This window comes from Gamsiella multidivaricata (genome assembly GCF_025024155.1).
Source record: "Gamsiella multidivaricata strain RSA 2152 chromosome Unknown BC939scaffold_78, whole genome shotgun sequence".
NCBI lineage: Eukaryota > Fungi > Mortierellomycota > Mortierellomycetes > Mortierellales > Mortierellaceae > Gamsiella > Gamsiella multidivaricata.
In genome coordinates, this window is record NW_026251786.1 from 115,207 (window position 1) to 132,468 (window position 17,262).

The following is a 17,262-nucleotide window of genomic DNA, read 5'->3' on the forward strand; positions in this document are numbered from 1 at the left end:
ATTGCACGGTCAGCATGAGGTGGGGTGAGTGGGCTGTTGTTTTACGAATGAGAAAGAAGTGCTGGCTCACTGGATGAGTGTTGTTTCTTTACCAGGATAGGTGGAGGGAATGATGGGCGCCATGGTTTGGAGGAGGAAGGAGGAGGATAACGGAGTGAAAAGTGAATGCAATGGAATTGTGCCTGTGCTGGAAGGGAGGGGGGCAGTTGTTATAATTCCGGTTTCAGTGCCAGGCACAGCCACAAATGGCTGTTGTTTGGCATTTTTCTTAGTCTTATCTCCTCCTGATTGATTGGCTGTTCGAGACTATGCAAGAAGACCGCATTGTGTGCAAAAGAGGAGAAGACCCATCTCCTCGTCAAAAGCAACCTGCACCTGTCCAGCACAATTATCGCTAGAAAGAAAAAAAAAAAAAAAAAAAAAAAAAAGAGAAAACGAAAAGATGCATCAATGGCTGTGTCAGCTCGCCTGTTCTTTCGACTATTAGTCCTAGCAGCATTCGCTCGACCAGCTTAGCGCGCTCAGCGCTCTTACCTATGGCTCTTAGCAGTGTTGGCGATGTGGAGCAGCGCTTCTTTCTCTAGGACAAATCCGCAGAGTGCGCAGCTGGACCGGATCCCTTCAGATTGACTTTGGCTAACAGTGGGCTCGAACGCGAGCGGCCCAGACCGACATCGGACACACGGACCTCTAGAGAGCAGAGTGATGGCTAATGATATCGTGGCAGCCATATCGGAGCCCTGCTGAGGAATGGTTTCATATGCTTTCTCTAGGCGCATGTAACGGTCGATTGTCTGGTCCATAACTTGCATCTCCATGTCGACAACCATGTCGTATGTTGGATCGTATTCCGGTGTATCTATTCCAACGATAGAAAATCGTGAACGAACTCTTGTCAGAAGTCGTTCTTGAATTAAGCCCTTTACGGATAAAAATAAAGACAGCATGGCGGCGAAGTGCAATTCGATCAGCATACAGCGTTGTAAGAGAATGTCTTGTTCAATTCCCTCGATTTCTTTGTCTGTCATTCCCTGGAAGGCTTGAGAAAGAGCTTCAAAGTTTTCGTCCTTAAATGTCTCCCATACCTCTGCAACGATACGCTATTAAACAAGAACCAGAAGCAAAACGTCTGTATGAGGAAAAAAACGCTGACGGCAGGCGAAGCGCTGGTTCTTTTTCTTTTTCTTTTTTTTTTTTTTTGCTGAGCAATGATTCCTGAAGCAACAAGTATTTACCCTCTCCTCTTCTTCATCGATGACTGAAATTTCCGATACTGATTCTCCAACGACTGCTTGAACGGGTGCAAACGATGATATGGGGTCCAGGGCATTGCTTCTGGATTGCAAGCCAGACCGCCGAGCATTGTGAATAGATGTCCGTCTGTCCTTGATGCGGTCTTCGATCTGTGTGATGAGCCGCTTGCGCCATTGAGTTGTGTTTCCTACTCCATGTTCCTTTGTCAAAGATACGCGTCCATAGGAAGAATCGTTGAGCTGACCTGCCCTGACTCCAGCTCCTACCATTTGCTCTGAAATGGTTGTGATGCCTATTTGGGGTGATGACCCTGTTGCTGTGCTAGATGAGACTGCAGGTGGTTTGGTTGATGTTGGGGTAAATGTAAATTCCATCCTGATCCAGATTCTAATTCCTTTGTCCTTGGTCTACTTGGATCGCTTGAATCGCTTGAATCAGACAAAGTCGAGTTGTGAAGTAAAGGCTAACACGCGAATACGGGGGTAAATAAAAATTGAAGATGGTGCTCTAAGGCGCAGTCATTCGTTTCTGCTGTAATCAATGGCTTTACACAGCGATGGTTTTTTGCACAAAAGGAGCCATGAGTACGACCATAATCACGGGTACGACCATGACCATAGATCCACACAATCCTAGATGCCCTTTGAAGGGAGCCGTGGAATATGCAGGCGCCGGATACTCAGTAGCAAGCCCGGCGTGGAAGTGCCATACCAAGTGCGGACCCTTTTTACATTACGCTCCATTTTACTCGCGATTTCTACCATGTTTTCGCTCTTGCTTGGTCATTGGATGCTGTGGAGACAGCCTCAAGCCAAATCATTGCAGTGCGATGCAGTGGGCGCGTTGGAGCGTGAGTGGTGGTCGCTGAGCGCATTTTCCTTTCCTTTCTCTCTTCCGCACACTCTTTCGCTCTCTTTTTTTTCTCTCTCTCTTCTCTTTTCCTACAACAGTAGCAACTGAGGCAATTGAACCATGGGATACATATTGGCCATTGGATCGTGCGTGGGAAAAGAGTCCGCAGGTCAAGTTTTTGGGTGCCTCTAAAATTTGGTGGCGTTGTAATTCCATCTTCACCCATTTTTTCAATTGCCCGCTTTTTGGCAAATAAAGTTTACAAACCCCACCTTTTCACTTCAATGCGGTGTATTCCCGAGCCATTCCGAGCGCGCAGGTCCACCAACCATAGCCAAATTATGCCAAATCATCTGGCCTCTAATTTCTCAGGACGACTAAGGATCTACGACGGAAAGTAAAGCAAAGGTAAAAGATGAGTACAGGTAATGAAGATTACCGACAGCAAGAGACTGATTAACATGTAAAGTTGGTTGCTCGAACGCGCCTACCAGAATAAAGAGCACAATGCGCCCGTTGACTTTGTACCTTGTAATACAAATCGCCCGCGCGAATGTGCGGCGTGTTGGCAATGATACAGGCCAATTAGCCCAGCTAATGACAGCATCGCATCTTTTTTTTTTTTTTTGAGTAACTCCGTCCAGGTTGCAGGTGCCCATGTGCAGATCCCTGAGTGGCGCGGGCATTTATTCGCTCCGCCGCCCATGATCGTCTTCATTTTTTACGCATTCACGGAGAACAGAGGTCATGCAACGTCCTCCAATGTATTTGGGCCCTCTTCACCAGTCTACAAAGCATATATTCGTAGCAGGTTAGTCAATGGATTGTTTGTAGTGTATAAATCCATCCCAGGATTCCCATCGATAGTACGAGAGGATAAAGCAGTGGATTGGCCGCAACCCATGTTCACACAGCACAATGGAGGGGGGTTTTTTTTACGCCGACAACGAAAAAAAAAAAATGAATGGAGATAAAACAGAGCGCATGCCAGCGAATAGTCTTGTGAAGAAGGCGAAGAAGAAGGAGGGCAGGTACAAGAGGTACAAGATGATATGGATACATAGGCGGGCAATTTTTTTTCTTTCTGGAGGTGTAATATAGACTACAAGTACGGCCAGTCAGCTCCATGTGCTTTGTACCTTGGAAGCGATCGATCTGAACGTTAAAAACAGTATAGGTGGCCCTTTTCTTCAAAGGGGGACCCACTTTTTCGCACTCGTTTCTTATATAAAGGGAGCTCTTTTCTACTTTCCTTCTCTCTCTTCTCTCCTTCGTTTCTTCACATCAGCACTATTTTCTACAAATATTTCTTCGAAGCACATTCATACCCGTATCAAGATGACCAACACCACCGCACTTACCAACACCGTCGTCCCCGTCGAGAAGATCCAGGAGACTTTCAAGGACTATATTGGTAATAATCTCCTTCCATCTCCACCGTCATCTTCAGATGATCCATTGTATATCTCCAGTTACTAACAGTCTGTCCCCGGTCTCGCTTTCTCTCTTTATCGGCTTCAATTCCTCGATCCGTACCACTGGTTATCACTCCCTATCCCGCCAACAACCTCCAACAACAACAACGACGACGACGACGACGACGACGCCGACAATCTTAACAAATGCTCAATGGTTGAACGGTTACTGGAATTCGCTGTGATCAGACCTCGCTGTCGCTACTCGCGGAGGCAAGGTCTTGACCTTCTCAGATGAATGGTTCGCCGATTGCAAGAATCTCCTCACCGCCACCGCCCCCATTTCCGCCCCCGGTCGTTTCGTCCCTACCGGCGCCTGGTATGATGGATGGGAGACTCGCCGACACAACGCTCCTAACTACGACTGGTGCGTCATCCAGCTCGGATATGCCGGTACCATCGCCGGCTTTGAAGTCGACACTTCCTACTTTACCGGCAACCACGCTCCCTTCGTCTCTGTCGAGGGCTACACAGAGTCTTCGCCTTCTAAGGCTGCAGTCCGCACACACGAGGAGTGGGCTGCTGTCAACTGGGTCCCTGTCCTTACTAAGGTCGCCCTCAACCCCAACTCGCGTCATGGCTTCAAGCTTGAGCAATCCACTGCCGCACACTATACCCATGTCCGCTTCTGTATGTACCCCGATGGAGGCGTTGCCCGTCTCCGCGTCTACGGAACCGTTCATCAAGTCCATCCCGAGAACAAGCACGAAATCTATGACTTGGCTTCCGCGGCCTCAGGATCGGTCATTACCGATCTTTCAGATGCCCACTACGGTCACCCCTCTAACATGCTCCTCCCTGGACGTGGCCACGACATGTCTGACGGCTGGGAGACTAAGCGCTCGCGTGCTCCCGGCCATGTCGACCACTGCACCATCAAGTTGGGTCAACCTGGCCACGTTACCGACATTGAGGTCGATACTGCTCACTACATGGGCAACCCTCCCAAGGCCGTGACCATCGCTGGATTTGAGATTGGTTCAGATACTCCCATTGTCCTCTTGGATCAGGCCCCCATGACTGCTCACCGTCAGCACTTCTTCAAGGTTGCCAACGACTTGACCGAGAAGCGCATTGCCAAGATCCAGGTCGTCATGATCCCAGACGGTGGCATCAAGCGTGTCCGTATCTGGGGTGCCGCTCAATTGCCTGCTATCGAGCCAGAGAACTCTTTGATCGGCGTCCGCCAGGAGCTTCCTGACGAGCACACCTGGAACCAGAAGAAGAACTAAACGCCCTCACGTAAAAGCATCATAGACACCATGAGAAATAAATGTAAAAAATATCTTTGTACAGTGAAGTTGTATAGCTTGCATGTGTGAAAGAAGGGAATGGGCATTTTATTTGACAAGACGGACAATTTCCCGAGAAGAACTGTGAATGTACAATAGCGTATGACATCTACAGGCCCATAATCCGCTCAAGATGCATCTTGCTTAACCTCCAAATGCGCCACGACGTCAGCTAATTGACCAAACTCCTGCAGTCCAATAGACCGGTTGGGAGCAGATTCTATGGATACAGGAGTAAGAGTCCCAAGCATACGCTCGTCAGTGTTCCTGACTCTGCAATCAAAAGCCATATGTCCAGACAATGAATAGACACAACATGCGCAACATACCTCTTGACTTTGGATACAGAAGTCTTGTTGTCGCGTCGTATCTCCATCCCCGGGTAGCAACAAGCTCTATATGTATTATGGAAGAAATTCCGTTGCTGCAGATTAGTATATAGAGATCCTTTGCATTACCAAGAGTATAAATTAGAAACGAGTGGCCCCTTACGCTCTGCTGCCGAGTCCTCCTCGAGCCAGATGCGCGATGCTGCCAATTGAACAGGAAGCGAGGTGTATGCTTTTGCCAACAAATCTAGCTCCCGGTCCTGAATCGAGTCTGCAAAGGAGAAAAGGACGTACATTTTCAGCAATATTAGCATGACTTCTCACACGCGATTCCCATGACGTATTTACAAGCTGCAGCATGGTCGTTGCTGAATTACCTTGCAGCACAGCGATCAATGGTGCAAGCGAAGAGTTCCAGCGAGATTGGTGTAAAAGCGCATAGATGTCCTTCAAATTTCCGTTCTGTCGCTCCCACTGCCGCATCAATTCCATGACCTGGATCAGCGTCGCTAGCTGCGGCGCCTGAGCCCTGTAATCTTCAGGAATTCGATGGACGAGACTGCGTGCCGAATATCTAATCCAGTTCACAAATTGAAAATTCAGTATCATTGCCAGTAAAGCGTGTGGTCTAAGGCACCACCATCTCGCCCGCAGTCCAGTCCTTTTTTTAAAAACAGTCCCGTTTGTCCGCGCAAGTCGATTCACGTACAGGTCATGAGCGATGAGGTAGGACGCCAAGAGTGGCTCGTAGATGGTATTCAAGGGAACGGCATCAATCTCGATGGCAGACACCTGTGCGGAATGAGAGGGTTGAACTGGAGAGTGAGTCTTTTTTTTCTTTTTTTGCCTTCCATGTTCGCCGCGGTTGTTGCAGGTCAGTCCTGTTGAAGTCGAGCGGTACCTGGAATTCCAGTTGCTCGTATAGGGGGATTAGTTCCTGATAACGCCCTGCCTTGAGATACGCGTCTGCCTGCTCGAAAATCTGCTGTGCGGGTACCGTCATTTTCTTTTAGACGTGGTGCGTGGTGTGTAAGTTGAAGGAAGAAAGGTAAAGAGAAGTCGAAGATCTAGCGCGAACCAAAAATCAAAAGAAGGGGCTGAGTGGAAAGTCGGCCCCCATCGCCACTAACTGGCCTTCATTCGACATTCATTTAGGGACAGGACCAGGACCAGGACTAGAACCAGGAATAGAGGCTGAAAGCAAACAGGCCGGAGCTGGGACAAGGATACAAATTAAACGCAGCATCAACTCTTCATGGAGCGGACACAATCCTTGTTCAACTACTGTCCTCGGGATGGAAGACCTTTCAGGGAGGATGAGCGGATCTGTCCTCTGTGCGACTTTCAGAGGTACAGCAATTGTGCCCGCAGGCCTGCTATCGGATCGACGCGTCTCTGGTAAGGAGGATGATACTGACAATTCAATTCAATTCGATTCAATTCTTGCCCACAGAAACATAGATCAGGTAACGTACTCCGTTGCGGACCATTGGATCGTTTACAGGCAGAGACACCGTTTGCTAACGCTACTAGTCTCACTTTGTTTTTCATTGTCATACTATCACAGGCGCTGAACCCCCATCCTGGGACCATATCGATGAAACCAAGAGCGCCATGGAGGAAATTGCTCTATGTGAAACAGGAGTATCCAGATAACTATGTGGACGATACTTTTCTAGAAGAGTTGCAAAAGAACGGTATGTCGCCTGCTCGCATGTTCAGAACTCATGTTACAGTGTCTTCAGCTTCAGCACCTGGCAAGCGGCATCCTAATTTCCATACTCTGCGGATAAAAATAATAGCGAATGTACGGCATTATGAGTATTGGTCTGTCGTCCTCGAATCAACCATCATCAGCCAACATATATCATCGATCGTCATATTTGTCGCCATCTTTATCTATCTATACAAAAATCTCCTCAGCTCATATGCATTAATCACCATGGGGACTGTGGGAACAGCTGTTGGGTATGGGTTCTGGGATTGGAGCAACACTATGCTGACGCCGGACTCCAACTACCAGCGTAGGTCCATTAATACATACTCTTTTCGGGCCAGCCTGCGTCAATGATTTCCGTCAATGATCCGAGTACTGAAATTGTCAGCAATTTGTACCATTTTTTTTTTCGCTCTACTAGGACGAAAGATCTTCAAGGGCGCAGTGCTATTCTTCTTGACACTCCTTGGACTCACTCCGATTCTGAAGACGCTGACAGAAAAGACGTCCAAGGACACGATCTGGGCCTTGACAGTGATCTTATTCTTGGTCAATCTAGCCTTTCATGACTATGGTAGTGGCAACAGACGCAATATTAAATACCCAGGCTCGCTGTCAACGAATGCAGCCATTTTTGCGTCCGTAGTACTGGCATCGCGATTCAAGACAAACCTTCATGTTTTTGGACTTATGTCATTCGCAGTTGAGTGGTTTGCACTCTTTCCGATGCTCCGGCGGCAAGTCAGGGTAATGCAAATCGAATTAAATGGATCTTAACCGCATTATGAATACTTGTTTGCTATTCTGACAGACTATCCGTATTTCTTTGGTGCGTATAGAGCATCTCGCAAAGAGGGAATTTGGCGCTGACTATAGTCCTGTTCTTGACGGCAACGACACTTTTCAGCCAAATCTCACCTGCGATTGTCGTCATTTATATCCTGGGTATGGCGTTCTTGACATTCATCTGTCCATTCTGGCTAATCTGGATCCAGCGGTATAAAAAGTACGTTCTTGGAAGGTCGCTTAGATCGAACAAGCTTGTGTTGGCTCAAGCAATGTCCTTTTATTGATCCACGCTAATGCTATTGCCCTTTTGTTTTCTAGCGAGATCCATGGACCATGGGATGAAGCCCGGCCCAAAATCCAGCATGGGCGCTCTGTTGACTACAATTAGCCCTGTCCTATACCAATAAAAGAGCCGATAAAAGGTTCTTGAAGCGCTGGTTATTATGACGGATATGTTTTGCGCCATCAATTTTGTTTTAAATGGTTGGCTAGAGACTCAAAAGGTACCAACTACTCAACGGGAAAGCTGATCGACCAAACAATACTGAATCAACGGGTTTCTTTGATAAAGTGCTGTTGTTTTCGTGCGTGAACGCAACTCTATTATGATATCTGGGACCTTAATGAACCCTCGTAAAAAAATATAGTTTGTCCCTGGACGATTCTGTCATTCCTCGAAAGCTGGTCTGCCCCTCCAACAAAATCAGCTACATCACTCGACTTAGGAGGGCTGATTCTTAATTAGGGCGTCTTTATTTTTAAGCGAGGGCGCCGGTTTACTATGCAGCATTTGAGGCTGAAGATCGCTGAGGATCGCTGAGGATCGCTGAAGATCCATAGTACCGTGGTACAAATGCTGGACACGATCGAGCGATACAAATCCATCGAAAACCGTAATCTTCCCGATAAGCAACAACAACCACAGCATATCAATCGTGTTATTTTGAACACCTAGACGCCAGTTTACTATGCACAACCGAACCTAAAGATTCCATGGTGCTAAATGTGTGTCAGCCGACCAGACGCATGCCCTGGCTGGGCGGGTTCAATTGACAGTGCAGAATCACTTGGCGCCAGTATTCTTTGGATCCATCGATTCATGGTTCAGTAGAACATCTTTCCTTTATGCTTGGTAAGTTTTTGTTGATCATATAATAAGTAGTATGGCACAGCTAAAAATACAAAGGGTGGATATTGATAATCATCCTCGTCCACTCCTTACTAAAACGGACAAAATACACGATAGGAATTATTAAAAAGAAACTGCGTCCAGCCACTTCACGGCCTCCACTGTCGCTGCTCCACACCTCGGACGGTGCCTGTGCTCGACGTGTCAGAGAGCATGCCCCCGCTGGCATCCTGAGTCTCGTTATCGGACATGGGCGTGTCTGCTCGTGCCGTGTAGGACGAGTCTGTCGTGATTTGGGTTGACTTCGCCATGTTCATCGTGCCCATCGTGTCTGCCGCCTTGACACTGTCGACTGTCGCGTTGTATAAGATCCGATCCAGTTGCACTCCTCCACGGAACGACTCCTTGTCATCTTCCTCCTCCTCCTCCTCCTCCTCTTCTTCTTCTTCTTCTTCTTCTTCTTCCTCTTCAGTCTCATCGTCGTCATCATTGTCGCTCGACATTACTCTGGGATCCTTGATTAGCAAAGGCGGGATACCCGTGGTAGGGTCCACAGAGAACGATCCCAGGCGGCTACGACCGCCTTCCCTGAGCTTCTCCTTTCTCTGCTCCTTTTGCGCCTTGCTCCGCTCCCGCCGCTCCTGTCTCTGCTTTTGCGAATGACGCCTGGCTGCACGGCTGGCATCCTGAGCCATGCTGACCATCGTCATTCCGCCGCCTCCTCCACCGTGACATTTAAGGACACCTTCGCTGTCGCTCAGCACCAGTTCACCATGGTGTCTATTCCGCTGCCGAGGATGATGAGAATATGAGCCCTTCCTGTGTTTAGCACTGTCCAGTCTCATGTTCACCAGCTGCAGGTCATCCGCGCCTTTCATGCCTCCCTGAGAACCCTCTTCGCCGACTCTGTCTTCTTCGCTAACCACCTCAGAATCATCCAGCCCCTCATCCTCTTCCTCTTCGTCTTCCTCATCCTCATCGTCCTCCTCCATAAAGTTGACTTGCTCCTGTGGCCACTTGTCGCTGCCAGGCATCACCTCTGGCGTCGCCGGAACTGACTCCCGTGCGCCTGTGGCCCTAGCCCCTGCCAAGACAGCCATACTTCGACGCCTGAGCATCTCGCGCTTCTTTTTCTGGATCAGTTTACGTTCGTGACTCAGCTTCTGTTCGCGCTCAGCATTGGCTCGATCATCCAGCCACCGCTCCAGGATCGTGCAGAGCTCCTCTTTCTTGATGGGCTTGGAGAGATATGCGTTCATTCCGCTAGCGATACATTTCTCCCTGTCTCCAGGCATTACACAGGCCGTCATCGCGATGATGAATGGTTCTGTCCCTGTAATACCCTCCACCGAGGCGCGAATCTCCCTCGTCGCCTCCAAACCGTCCTTGACTGGCATCCAGACGTCAATAAAGATAATGTCGTACTGCTTCACCATTGACGATCCTGCGTTGAGATCACCGTTACCACCAGAATCACGAGCCCGCGCTACGGCTTCGGCACGAGCCTGGCACTTGTCCACGGCCTCCTGGCCATTGTTGGCAAGCTCCGGATGGATACCTATGCGGTTCAGCATTTTCGAAATAACTTTCTGGTTCACAGGATTGTCGTCGACAAGCAGACACTGCAAGGACTCGAGCTGACGTTTGCGCTCATGTTCCTGAAGATCCAGGTCAGGTGCAGCAGAGGGTGCCAGTGGCCAGGATCCTGTCATCAAGCCGTGGAACATGCTAAACAGCTTGGTCTGCTTGACGGGCTTGATCAGGTGCCCCACAGATGGGTCAGCATCGATACCCGAGGGATGCAGCGAAGGCGAAGACGGGGCCCCCTTCTCCGAGGAATTTGAAGAGTGCTCTTTAAGTGAGCTCCAAGTTTTGGCCGCTAGCATACTGCTGTTCAGGATGTTAGGCGTGCAGGTGGTCTTGGGATATACAGACGGGTTTTGTACCGATAGCGAATCCTTGGAGCGATTGCTCCGTAGACTGTCAGCCAGGCTTTCGCGGCTGGTGCTGGCGCTGATGATTGAGCTAAAAGCATCTTCCGCATGGGTCGTCGCAGTCGATACTGTGCTTGAAGGGTTGGCCTTTGATGGTCCGAACGTGGAAGGATGACTACGGCGATGGTACGAAACCAAGACACAGGGAACTGGCTTTTCCTGTCGCTTCTTCCCTTCTTCACTGTCAGAGTCATCATAAGGAATACTTCGCACTTGTTGAAGAACCACCAGGCCGGGGTTGGTCTTGGCCTGCGGTTTGTCGACATCAATCATGATCACGTCCACATGGTTAGGGTTCTGCCTCAGGTAATCCAGACCCTTGGGAACGCTCAAGACGAGCACCTTTCGGAACCCCCACGTCGACGATTGATACAACCATGAAGTTCTGCTCACACGACGGTCGTCAAAGATCAAGAGTGTCTTGTCACTGAAGAAGGCCAGGTTCAGTTGCTGGGCTACGGTCGAGCCCGGCTTGGGCGAATCTAAGAGCGTTGTAAAGTAGAATGTGGATCCCACTCCTTCTTCAGACTCTGTCCACTAACAGTATAAATTGTAAAATACAAAATTCCGTTAGTATAGATGTCGATCGAACAATGAATGCTCTTCAACTCCAATGCCCCCATATCATGCCTGTCTTACCATTTCACCGTCCATCAGCTCCACTAGTTTCTTGGAGATAGCCAGGCCAAGTCCCGTTCCACCAAAGTTTCGGGTGACAGAGTCGTCCGCCTGCGAGAAACTCTTGAAGAGACGATCCATTCGTTCAGCAGGGATACCGCAACCTTGGTCCGCGACAGACCAGAGGAGGTCCATTTGATGCTCTTGGGTGCGCTCATGATCTTTGAGAGGATCCTGGAATGAACTACGACCGGTGATCGTCATGGACTGGCGATGCTTGTTCCCCGACCGCGGAGCAATAGAAGGGCGGACCTGACCCACAACTGACTCTGACGACCCTTGGTCGACGTGGAGCATCAGCTGCGAAGATTCATGCTCAGTTTCGTCGGCTTCGTCGTCCTCATAAACTCTGGCACCTGATCCGGGAGCTGGCTTGGGTTTGGGCTCAAGTTTGACCACAATGTTTCCCTTCTCCGTAAACTTGATGGCGTTACTCAGTAAATTCAGCAGGATCTGGCGGATTCGAACAAGATCTCCCAGGACTTGCATAGGCGTATCAGGATGGAGTACAAACGTGAGACCGAGTCCCTTTGTGGCGGCTTGCATGGAAACAAGATTGCAAACGGATTCAAGCAGCCACGGAAGATTCAAAGGCTCGGGAGATAGCTTCAGTTTGCCGGAATCGATCTTGCTGAAATCGAGAATATCGTCAATGACGGCCATCAGCTGGTTTCCGCTCGACTCGATCGTTTCGGCGCAGTCCATCAAGTCCGGAGAGAGATCGGACTCGAGTAGGATACGCGACATGCCAATAACTGCGTTCATAGGCGTCCTAACATATTGTTTTGTCATTCGGAAGAAAAGGGCTTATGTCAATATATCATTTTATCAATTTTCGGATCATTCATATTCCATGACACATATTCCATAACACATATTCCACAAAGAAGATAGTAAAAAAAAATAAAAAATAAGAAGCATACCTGATCTCATGGGACATGTTGGCCAAAAAATTAGACTTTGCCCGGGCCGCATCCTCTGCGTGGTTTTTGGCTTTACTGAGATCCACCAAGAGCTCTTCCGTCCGAAGTCGCTCCTCTTCCAGTTCGGCAGTGCGTGTTTGAAGATGCATGGTCCTGGTCCGGACCAACTCCTCCATGTCGTTAGCATATTTTTCCAGTAGCGCTGCCATGCCTCCAATCATATCGCCGTCTGGACTGATGAGTCTCAGACGATGCAAAATAGAAGCAAACGAAGGGCGCAGACAAGGATCAGGCTGGAGGCAGTTGTGGATTAAGTTGTTGATTGCATTGATACTCTCATCCGAACCGTCGTCCAGCAAAAGGTCCGGTCGCCAGTGGTTGTGCTTGATCCGGTCCAACAATGTGAACGGACCCTCGACAGGGTCCAGCGCTGCCAGCTGTCGCACGTATGGCGCCTTGCGCGTCATGATCTCGTTAAAAACAATTCCCGCACTATAAACATCTCCAGCCTTGCTCGCAGTCTTGTAGAGGACAGAGTCCATATGAACCATGTTCTCGGGTGCAACCCATTGACCATCCTGGATCTCCTTGACAGTCCTTGCCGCTTGGTACGTTTTGCCTCCCATCTCAAAGTACTCCTCTCCAGGGGTGTTGTGAAAAGGAAGAGAGATGATAGAGCCGTTTGCATAACGACTGTCGCTGCTCATTCGCAACGAATTTCGCTGTGTGCTGTATGTTCCTTCTGCGGATCCACGAGAGGACCTTCCATTGCCGGGTTGTTGGGATTCGTACAGTTGCGTGAGTCCGTAGCCACCCACCTTGACCTCCCAGCGACTAGTTACGACACAGTTCGAGGATCGTAAGCCGCCGTGACACTGAATTTTGGACTGATGCAAAAACTCCATGCCTCGCGAGATATCGCTCATGAACGAGAGCTTGAACAGCCAATTGAAATTCAGGTCTGGATGTGCCAAGACCTCCGTCAGCGTCCCTTTGGAGCAGTGTTCAGTTACAATACAGATATCCGGGGGTTGAAGACACACACCCACCAGTTCGACCAGCTTCGGGTGTCGCAGCTCCATGACGTCCATGATCTCAATGCGCATCTTGCGCGTCAGATTGACCTTGGTTCCACCGATACGACGGACAAACACGGGTAGATTGCGGTACACTCCAATGGCTTTTCCAGAATCATCCATGGGTTGGATCCCGGACATGCCTCCAACAAACGTGGAGTGGCTTCGTTGAAACATGCCGGTCGGTCGAGTAGCCCCTTTGCCGACTCCAATATGCTTGCTCGTATGCAGTCCTTGCTCTGCTATTGATCCAGAATCCTGAGTGCCGAGTCCGCTGTCGGAATCATGATATACGCCCATAATTCTCTTGTAGTCCAGCATCCAAGAGTCATCTTGCAGGCGTGAACGGCGCTTTCGGGTGCGGAGGAAACAATAAACGAGCGAAGTTGCAACTGCGGCAAAGAGAACGAGTCCGAGCGGCAGAAATATCGCCAGGTTGATACTGTTATTTTTCTGCTTCATAGTAAAGTAGTCTCGACACTCCGGCGCGTTCTGCCCAGATTCATCACAGCTCATGCAGAAGGTAGATCCAGTCTGATTAGTGAACTTGCCGTTGGGGCAGATAGTGCAGTTGAGGCTGTTGTACTGGTCGCTGTAGTGTTGCACTGGGCATTTTTGACAATACGGTTGAGCAATATGCTTTCCAGAGGGGAGCCGACAAAGGAGCGATGATCTATCGACGTTTGAAAAATATTGGCCCATGTCGCAGACATAGCTGACCTCAGATGGTCCCGTAGAAATGAAGTTCCATGTCTTGTCCTGCATAACCGACGAGAATGCAAGCTCGAAGACAGCCATGAATCCGTTGAGATACGACTGCTGTGACCACACCCTACGGACCTTGCCCGACACATAATCTGTCAAAGATGTTGCCGATAGCCCTGTGGTCGTGACCATGACACTCGCGTTAATATCTCCCTTGGATGAGATAAGGTATTTGATGTTTTCGTAGAGCATGGTCGAAGTGGTGTGAATGCTGTCGTATTCGTAAACGCTATTGACTTCAGATATTTTCCTAGATGCTCCCGAAAGATCACCAGGCGCCAAGCGCACGCAGTATGTCTCGAAAGGTGGAAGAGATCCTCGCATGGCCACCATCCTATCATAGAGCCCTCGGCACATGAGTAGCTGCTGCTCGGGCCCATCATTCTGAGCTACGCAGATCGGATGCTTGCCTCCGTTCTGTAAGATCACGTCCGCGTAATCGCTCCCAGCCTTGTATGCGTTTTCACCAACCCACGAAAGGCTCTGATGATCAGTCCAGTTATATGGCGACCCGATGCCAACGATGGGAAACGGCAGGACTTGATTCAGAGTGTGGTTCCAGGGAGACAAAGGATCACAACCCATGGCTGCAGCGGACGTATCATGCCTCAGGTCGTCGCATATTTGCTGGAGAGTCCTGTTTGTGGCTGCTGTCCGCGACTCGACCTGCTGCTGCGTCTTGTTCAACGCATAGTTGATGTAGGCACTTTGTGCGTTGCTCACAACCAAGCCCTGTATCTGTGGCTCGTTGAGCGTCTGGTTGATGCTGAGTTCGACAGTTTCCTGGCGAATTGGGCTGTCGAACCGGTACTCCGTCATGTTCCAGTTGAGGAATGTTGCTGCATCCCGTGCTCCTGTCGCCATTGCGTCCCAGTGCTCATTGATAGGTGAACTATATATATGCATTAGCGCCATATACAAACCGGAGGTTAGAGAATCAGATCCACAATATAATACAAGGAATGAGTAAAGAACATACAAGGTCTAAGAACTTGCCTGCCAGTGATGACACTGAAGTGCCGCGCGTAATTAACAAAGTTACTCATAGTCCACATCTCTTGCGCCAGCATGTCCTTTGCATTTGCGGACGTTACCAGCTTTGGTCCTGTCAAGATCTGATCCTGGGCAATCTTTTCGCCCAGATTGAGCTGTAAGATTGATCAAATTCGCTGTGATTAGATGCATGTCTTGATTGCTGAAGAATAAGCAACCATTGCGTTCAAACAAGAGGCATTTCATACCTGGACATAGAGAAGCAAGATAGGAATCAGGGTCTGGAGATACAGCAGGCTGGAGATGGAGTAATGGAGGACGCCCCGCTCGAACGCTTGCGCCATGTCCTTGTTAAAGTCAAAAGCAGCAACCTTGTATGAACGCGTGTTGTTGAGGGCGAGCATCAGCGAGGGGCTCAACCCTGAGTACATTGGGGCGGTAAGAAAGACAATTCCTGTAACTGCATTCTGTTTAAGGACGACTTCTGCGACGCTCTGAGCATTTGTAGACGTGGTACTGTTGCGCGACTTTTCGACATAGATGACATGGTCCGTCAGGTTGGCAGAGACTTTGGCATCGGCATCTAGAAAAGCCTGCAGGACACCATTGCAACGATCGAGCAGCGTGGGTATCCTGCTGGGGCCATCGATGCAGACAAAGTCCTTGACACCTAGAGCAATAGCAAGTAGAGATTAGAAATAGGGAGCTTCAAGTCGGAACGGATTTGCAAATACACCAGCTCATGGGCTGACACGGATTTCAAGGGTTTCAATTTTTTTGCACATACGCATCTTAAATATGCGTTTGTGAAATTTTCGTTACACGCCTGCCCTCGGGCTGGCGTATTTCTGTCATACGCATTTAGAAATACGCATCAAAATTACTGAGTTTGAATCCCCCTGATAATGCGCGTACAAAAACCCCCCATAACTGAAACCCCCTAATGGCTCCATGCTCGTATTTCGAAGATCAAGAACAAGTGATTTACTCACCATCCTTAAGCAGCTCTTCTCCAATAAGCTTTCCGGACATGTACTATCATAGGCATGGAGGGAGCAGAAGAGGCATTTTTTTTATAAGTACGCGTGCCAATTGCTCATCACTTTCTGTTTTTTAACATATCCTCAGCCTATACCACGTTTCTTTATTTCTTCGGGATCAAAGACTTACATCGTCGGACATGACAGCGAGGATACCCAGGTCTTTGGCAGCCTGCAACCCTGAGTAGACAGCAATGATGGGGATGTTCTTATCCTTGGCTGCCTGAATGGGTGCCTTGAGGACATCATAGTCAGGGATAGAGACAATGAGGGCATCAATGGGGTTTTTAATCGCATCGTAGATGGAGGAACTCATGCGCTGTACGTCATAATCGACCCCCGAAAGCACGTCTGTAAGGGTCAGGGGAATGTACAATTTCGCATCGAGCTTAGCGTCATCACCGATGAGGGCCGTTGCTGAAAGAAGAAAAGGAGAAAAGGAAAATCAAGCGGAGGGTCGGAACAGCGCAGTGTAATGCATGGGAGAGGGAGAAGGATACAGATTTAAGTATATGTAGTGGGCGGGTTGTTATTAATACATTGACCAATAAGAGTTTCAAAGTAAAAGAAAACCTACCATGGGTGATAAGCGAGATGCGGTAGGAGGGTGGACTGTCGACGCAAGCAGGCGAGTCAATATGATAGTCGGAGAGGGTGGTGACACCCTGTACGGTTGAGGGCGTGTTCGTGGGCACTGGGGGGGATGAGGGGGAGGGGATGACAACTAAGGTCGAGGTGATAATCCCAGGTTGGGGGCTCAAGGAAGGTGGTTGCTGGGCGAGCGTGGGGGCAATTGAGAGGGAAATTAGATAGAAAAGGGCGATGAAGAAGTAGTGGAAGTGTCTATGTCCTCCGTAGAATAGTCGTTTGCGTCGTTGGTGATATTTTTTGCATTGTTGATGGTATTGACGGGGTCGTGATTCTTGTTCTTGTTCTTGTTCTTGTGGAGAGGGTGT

General features: G+C 49.1%; 6 protein-coding genes across 6 annotated transcripts; 2 read left to right on the top strand and 4 right to left on the bottom strand.

Annotated features, from left to right (window-relative positions):
- Nucleotides 1-138: 138 nt before the first annotated feature.
- Nucleotides 139-1,759, bottom strand: BC939DRAFT_298646 (uncharacterized protein). Its single transcript, XM_051551365.1, has 4 exons — nucleotides 1,236-1,759; nucleotides 977-1,100; nucleotides 535-859; nucleotides 139-394 (listed from the first exon to the last, which is right to left on the bottom strand). Exons 1-4 carry the CDS (start codon nucleotides 1,626-1,628, stop codon nucleotides 307-309), a joined length of 930 nt encoding a protein of 309 aa, XP_051408259.1. The 5' UTR covers nucleotides 1,629-1,759; the 3' UTR covers nucleotides 139-306.
- A 1,601-nt stretch (nucleotides 1,760-3,360) lies between these two features.
- Nucleotides 3,361-4,879, top strand: BC939DRAFT_463721 (allantoicase). The gene is made up of 2 exons (XM_051557273.1): nucleotides 3,361-3,520; nucleotides 3,771-4,879. Exons 1-2 carry the CDS (start codon nucleotides 3,445-3,447, stop codon nucleotides 4,811-4,813), a joined length of 1,119 nt encoding a protein of 372 aa, XP_051408260.1. The 5' UTR covers nucleotides 3,361-3,444; the 3' UTR covers nucleotides 4,814-4,879.
- A 10-nt stretch (nucleotides 4,880-4,889) lies between these two features.
- Nucleotides 4,890-6,331, bottom strand: BC939DRAFT_298729 (uncharacterized protein). Its single transcript, XM_051551366.1, has 5 exons — nucleotides 6,104-6,331; nucleotides 5,580-5,994; nucleotides 5,366-5,473; nucleotides 5,203-5,268; nucleotides 4,890-5,093 (listed from the first exon to the last, which is right to left on the bottom strand). Exons 1-5 carry the CDS (start codon nucleotides 6,203-6,205, stop codon nucleotides 5,002-5,004), a joined length of 783 nt encoding a protein of 260 aa, XP_051408261.1. The 5' UTR covers nucleotides 6,206-6,331; the 3' UTR covers nucleotides 4,890-5,001.
- A 468-nt stretch (nucleotides 6,332-6,799) lies between these two features.
- On the top strand, nucleotides 6,800-8,096 carry BC939DRAFT_401731 (phosphatidylinositol N-acetylglucosaminyltransferase subunit C; the record flags this gene model as incomplete). The annotated part of the gene is made up of 5 exons (XM_051552625.1): nucleotides 6,800-6,899; nucleotides 7,005-7,226; nucleotides 7,341-7,666; nucleotides 7,759-7,925; nucleotides 8,027-8,096. The coding sequence occupies 5 exons, from the start codon at nucleotides 6,800-6,802 to the stop codon at nucleotides 8,094-8,096; spliced, it is 885 nt and encodes a 294-aa protein (XP_051408262.1).
- A 547-nt stretch (nucleotides 8,097-8,643) lies between these two features.
- BC939DRAFT_298785 (uncharacterized protein) lies at nucleotides 8,644-12,352 on the bottom strand. Its single transcript, XM_051551367.1, has 2 exons — nucleotides 11,471-12,352; nucleotides 8,644-11,368 (listed from the first exon to the last, which is right to left on the bottom strand). The coding sequence occupies exons 1-2, from the start codon at nucleotides 12,299-12,301 to the stop codon at nucleotides 8,987-8,989; spliced, it is 3,213 nt and encodes a 1,070-aa protein (XP_051408263.1). The 5' UTR covers nucleotides 12,302-12,352; the 3' UTR covers nucleotides 8,644-8,986.
- Nucleotides 12,353-14,916: 2,564 nt separating this feature from the next.
- Nucleotides 14,917-16,949, bottom strand: BC939DRAFT_298816 (periplasmic binding protein-like I). Its single transcript, XM_051551368.1, has 6 exons — nucleotides 16,437-16,949; nucleotides 16,259-16,301; nucleotides 15,515-15,936; nucleotides 15,368-15,421; nucleotides 15,270-15,284; nucleotides 14,917-15,165 (listed from the first exon to the last, which is right to left on the bottom strand). The coding sequence occupies exons 1-6, from the start codon at nucleotides 16,620-16,622 to the stop codon at nucleotides 15,151-15,153; spliced, it is 735 nt and encodes a 244-aa protein (XP_051408264.1). The 5' UTR covers nucleotides 16,623-16,949; the 3' UTR covers nucleotides 14,917-15,150.
- Nucleotides 16,950-17,262: the final 313 nt, after the last annotated feature.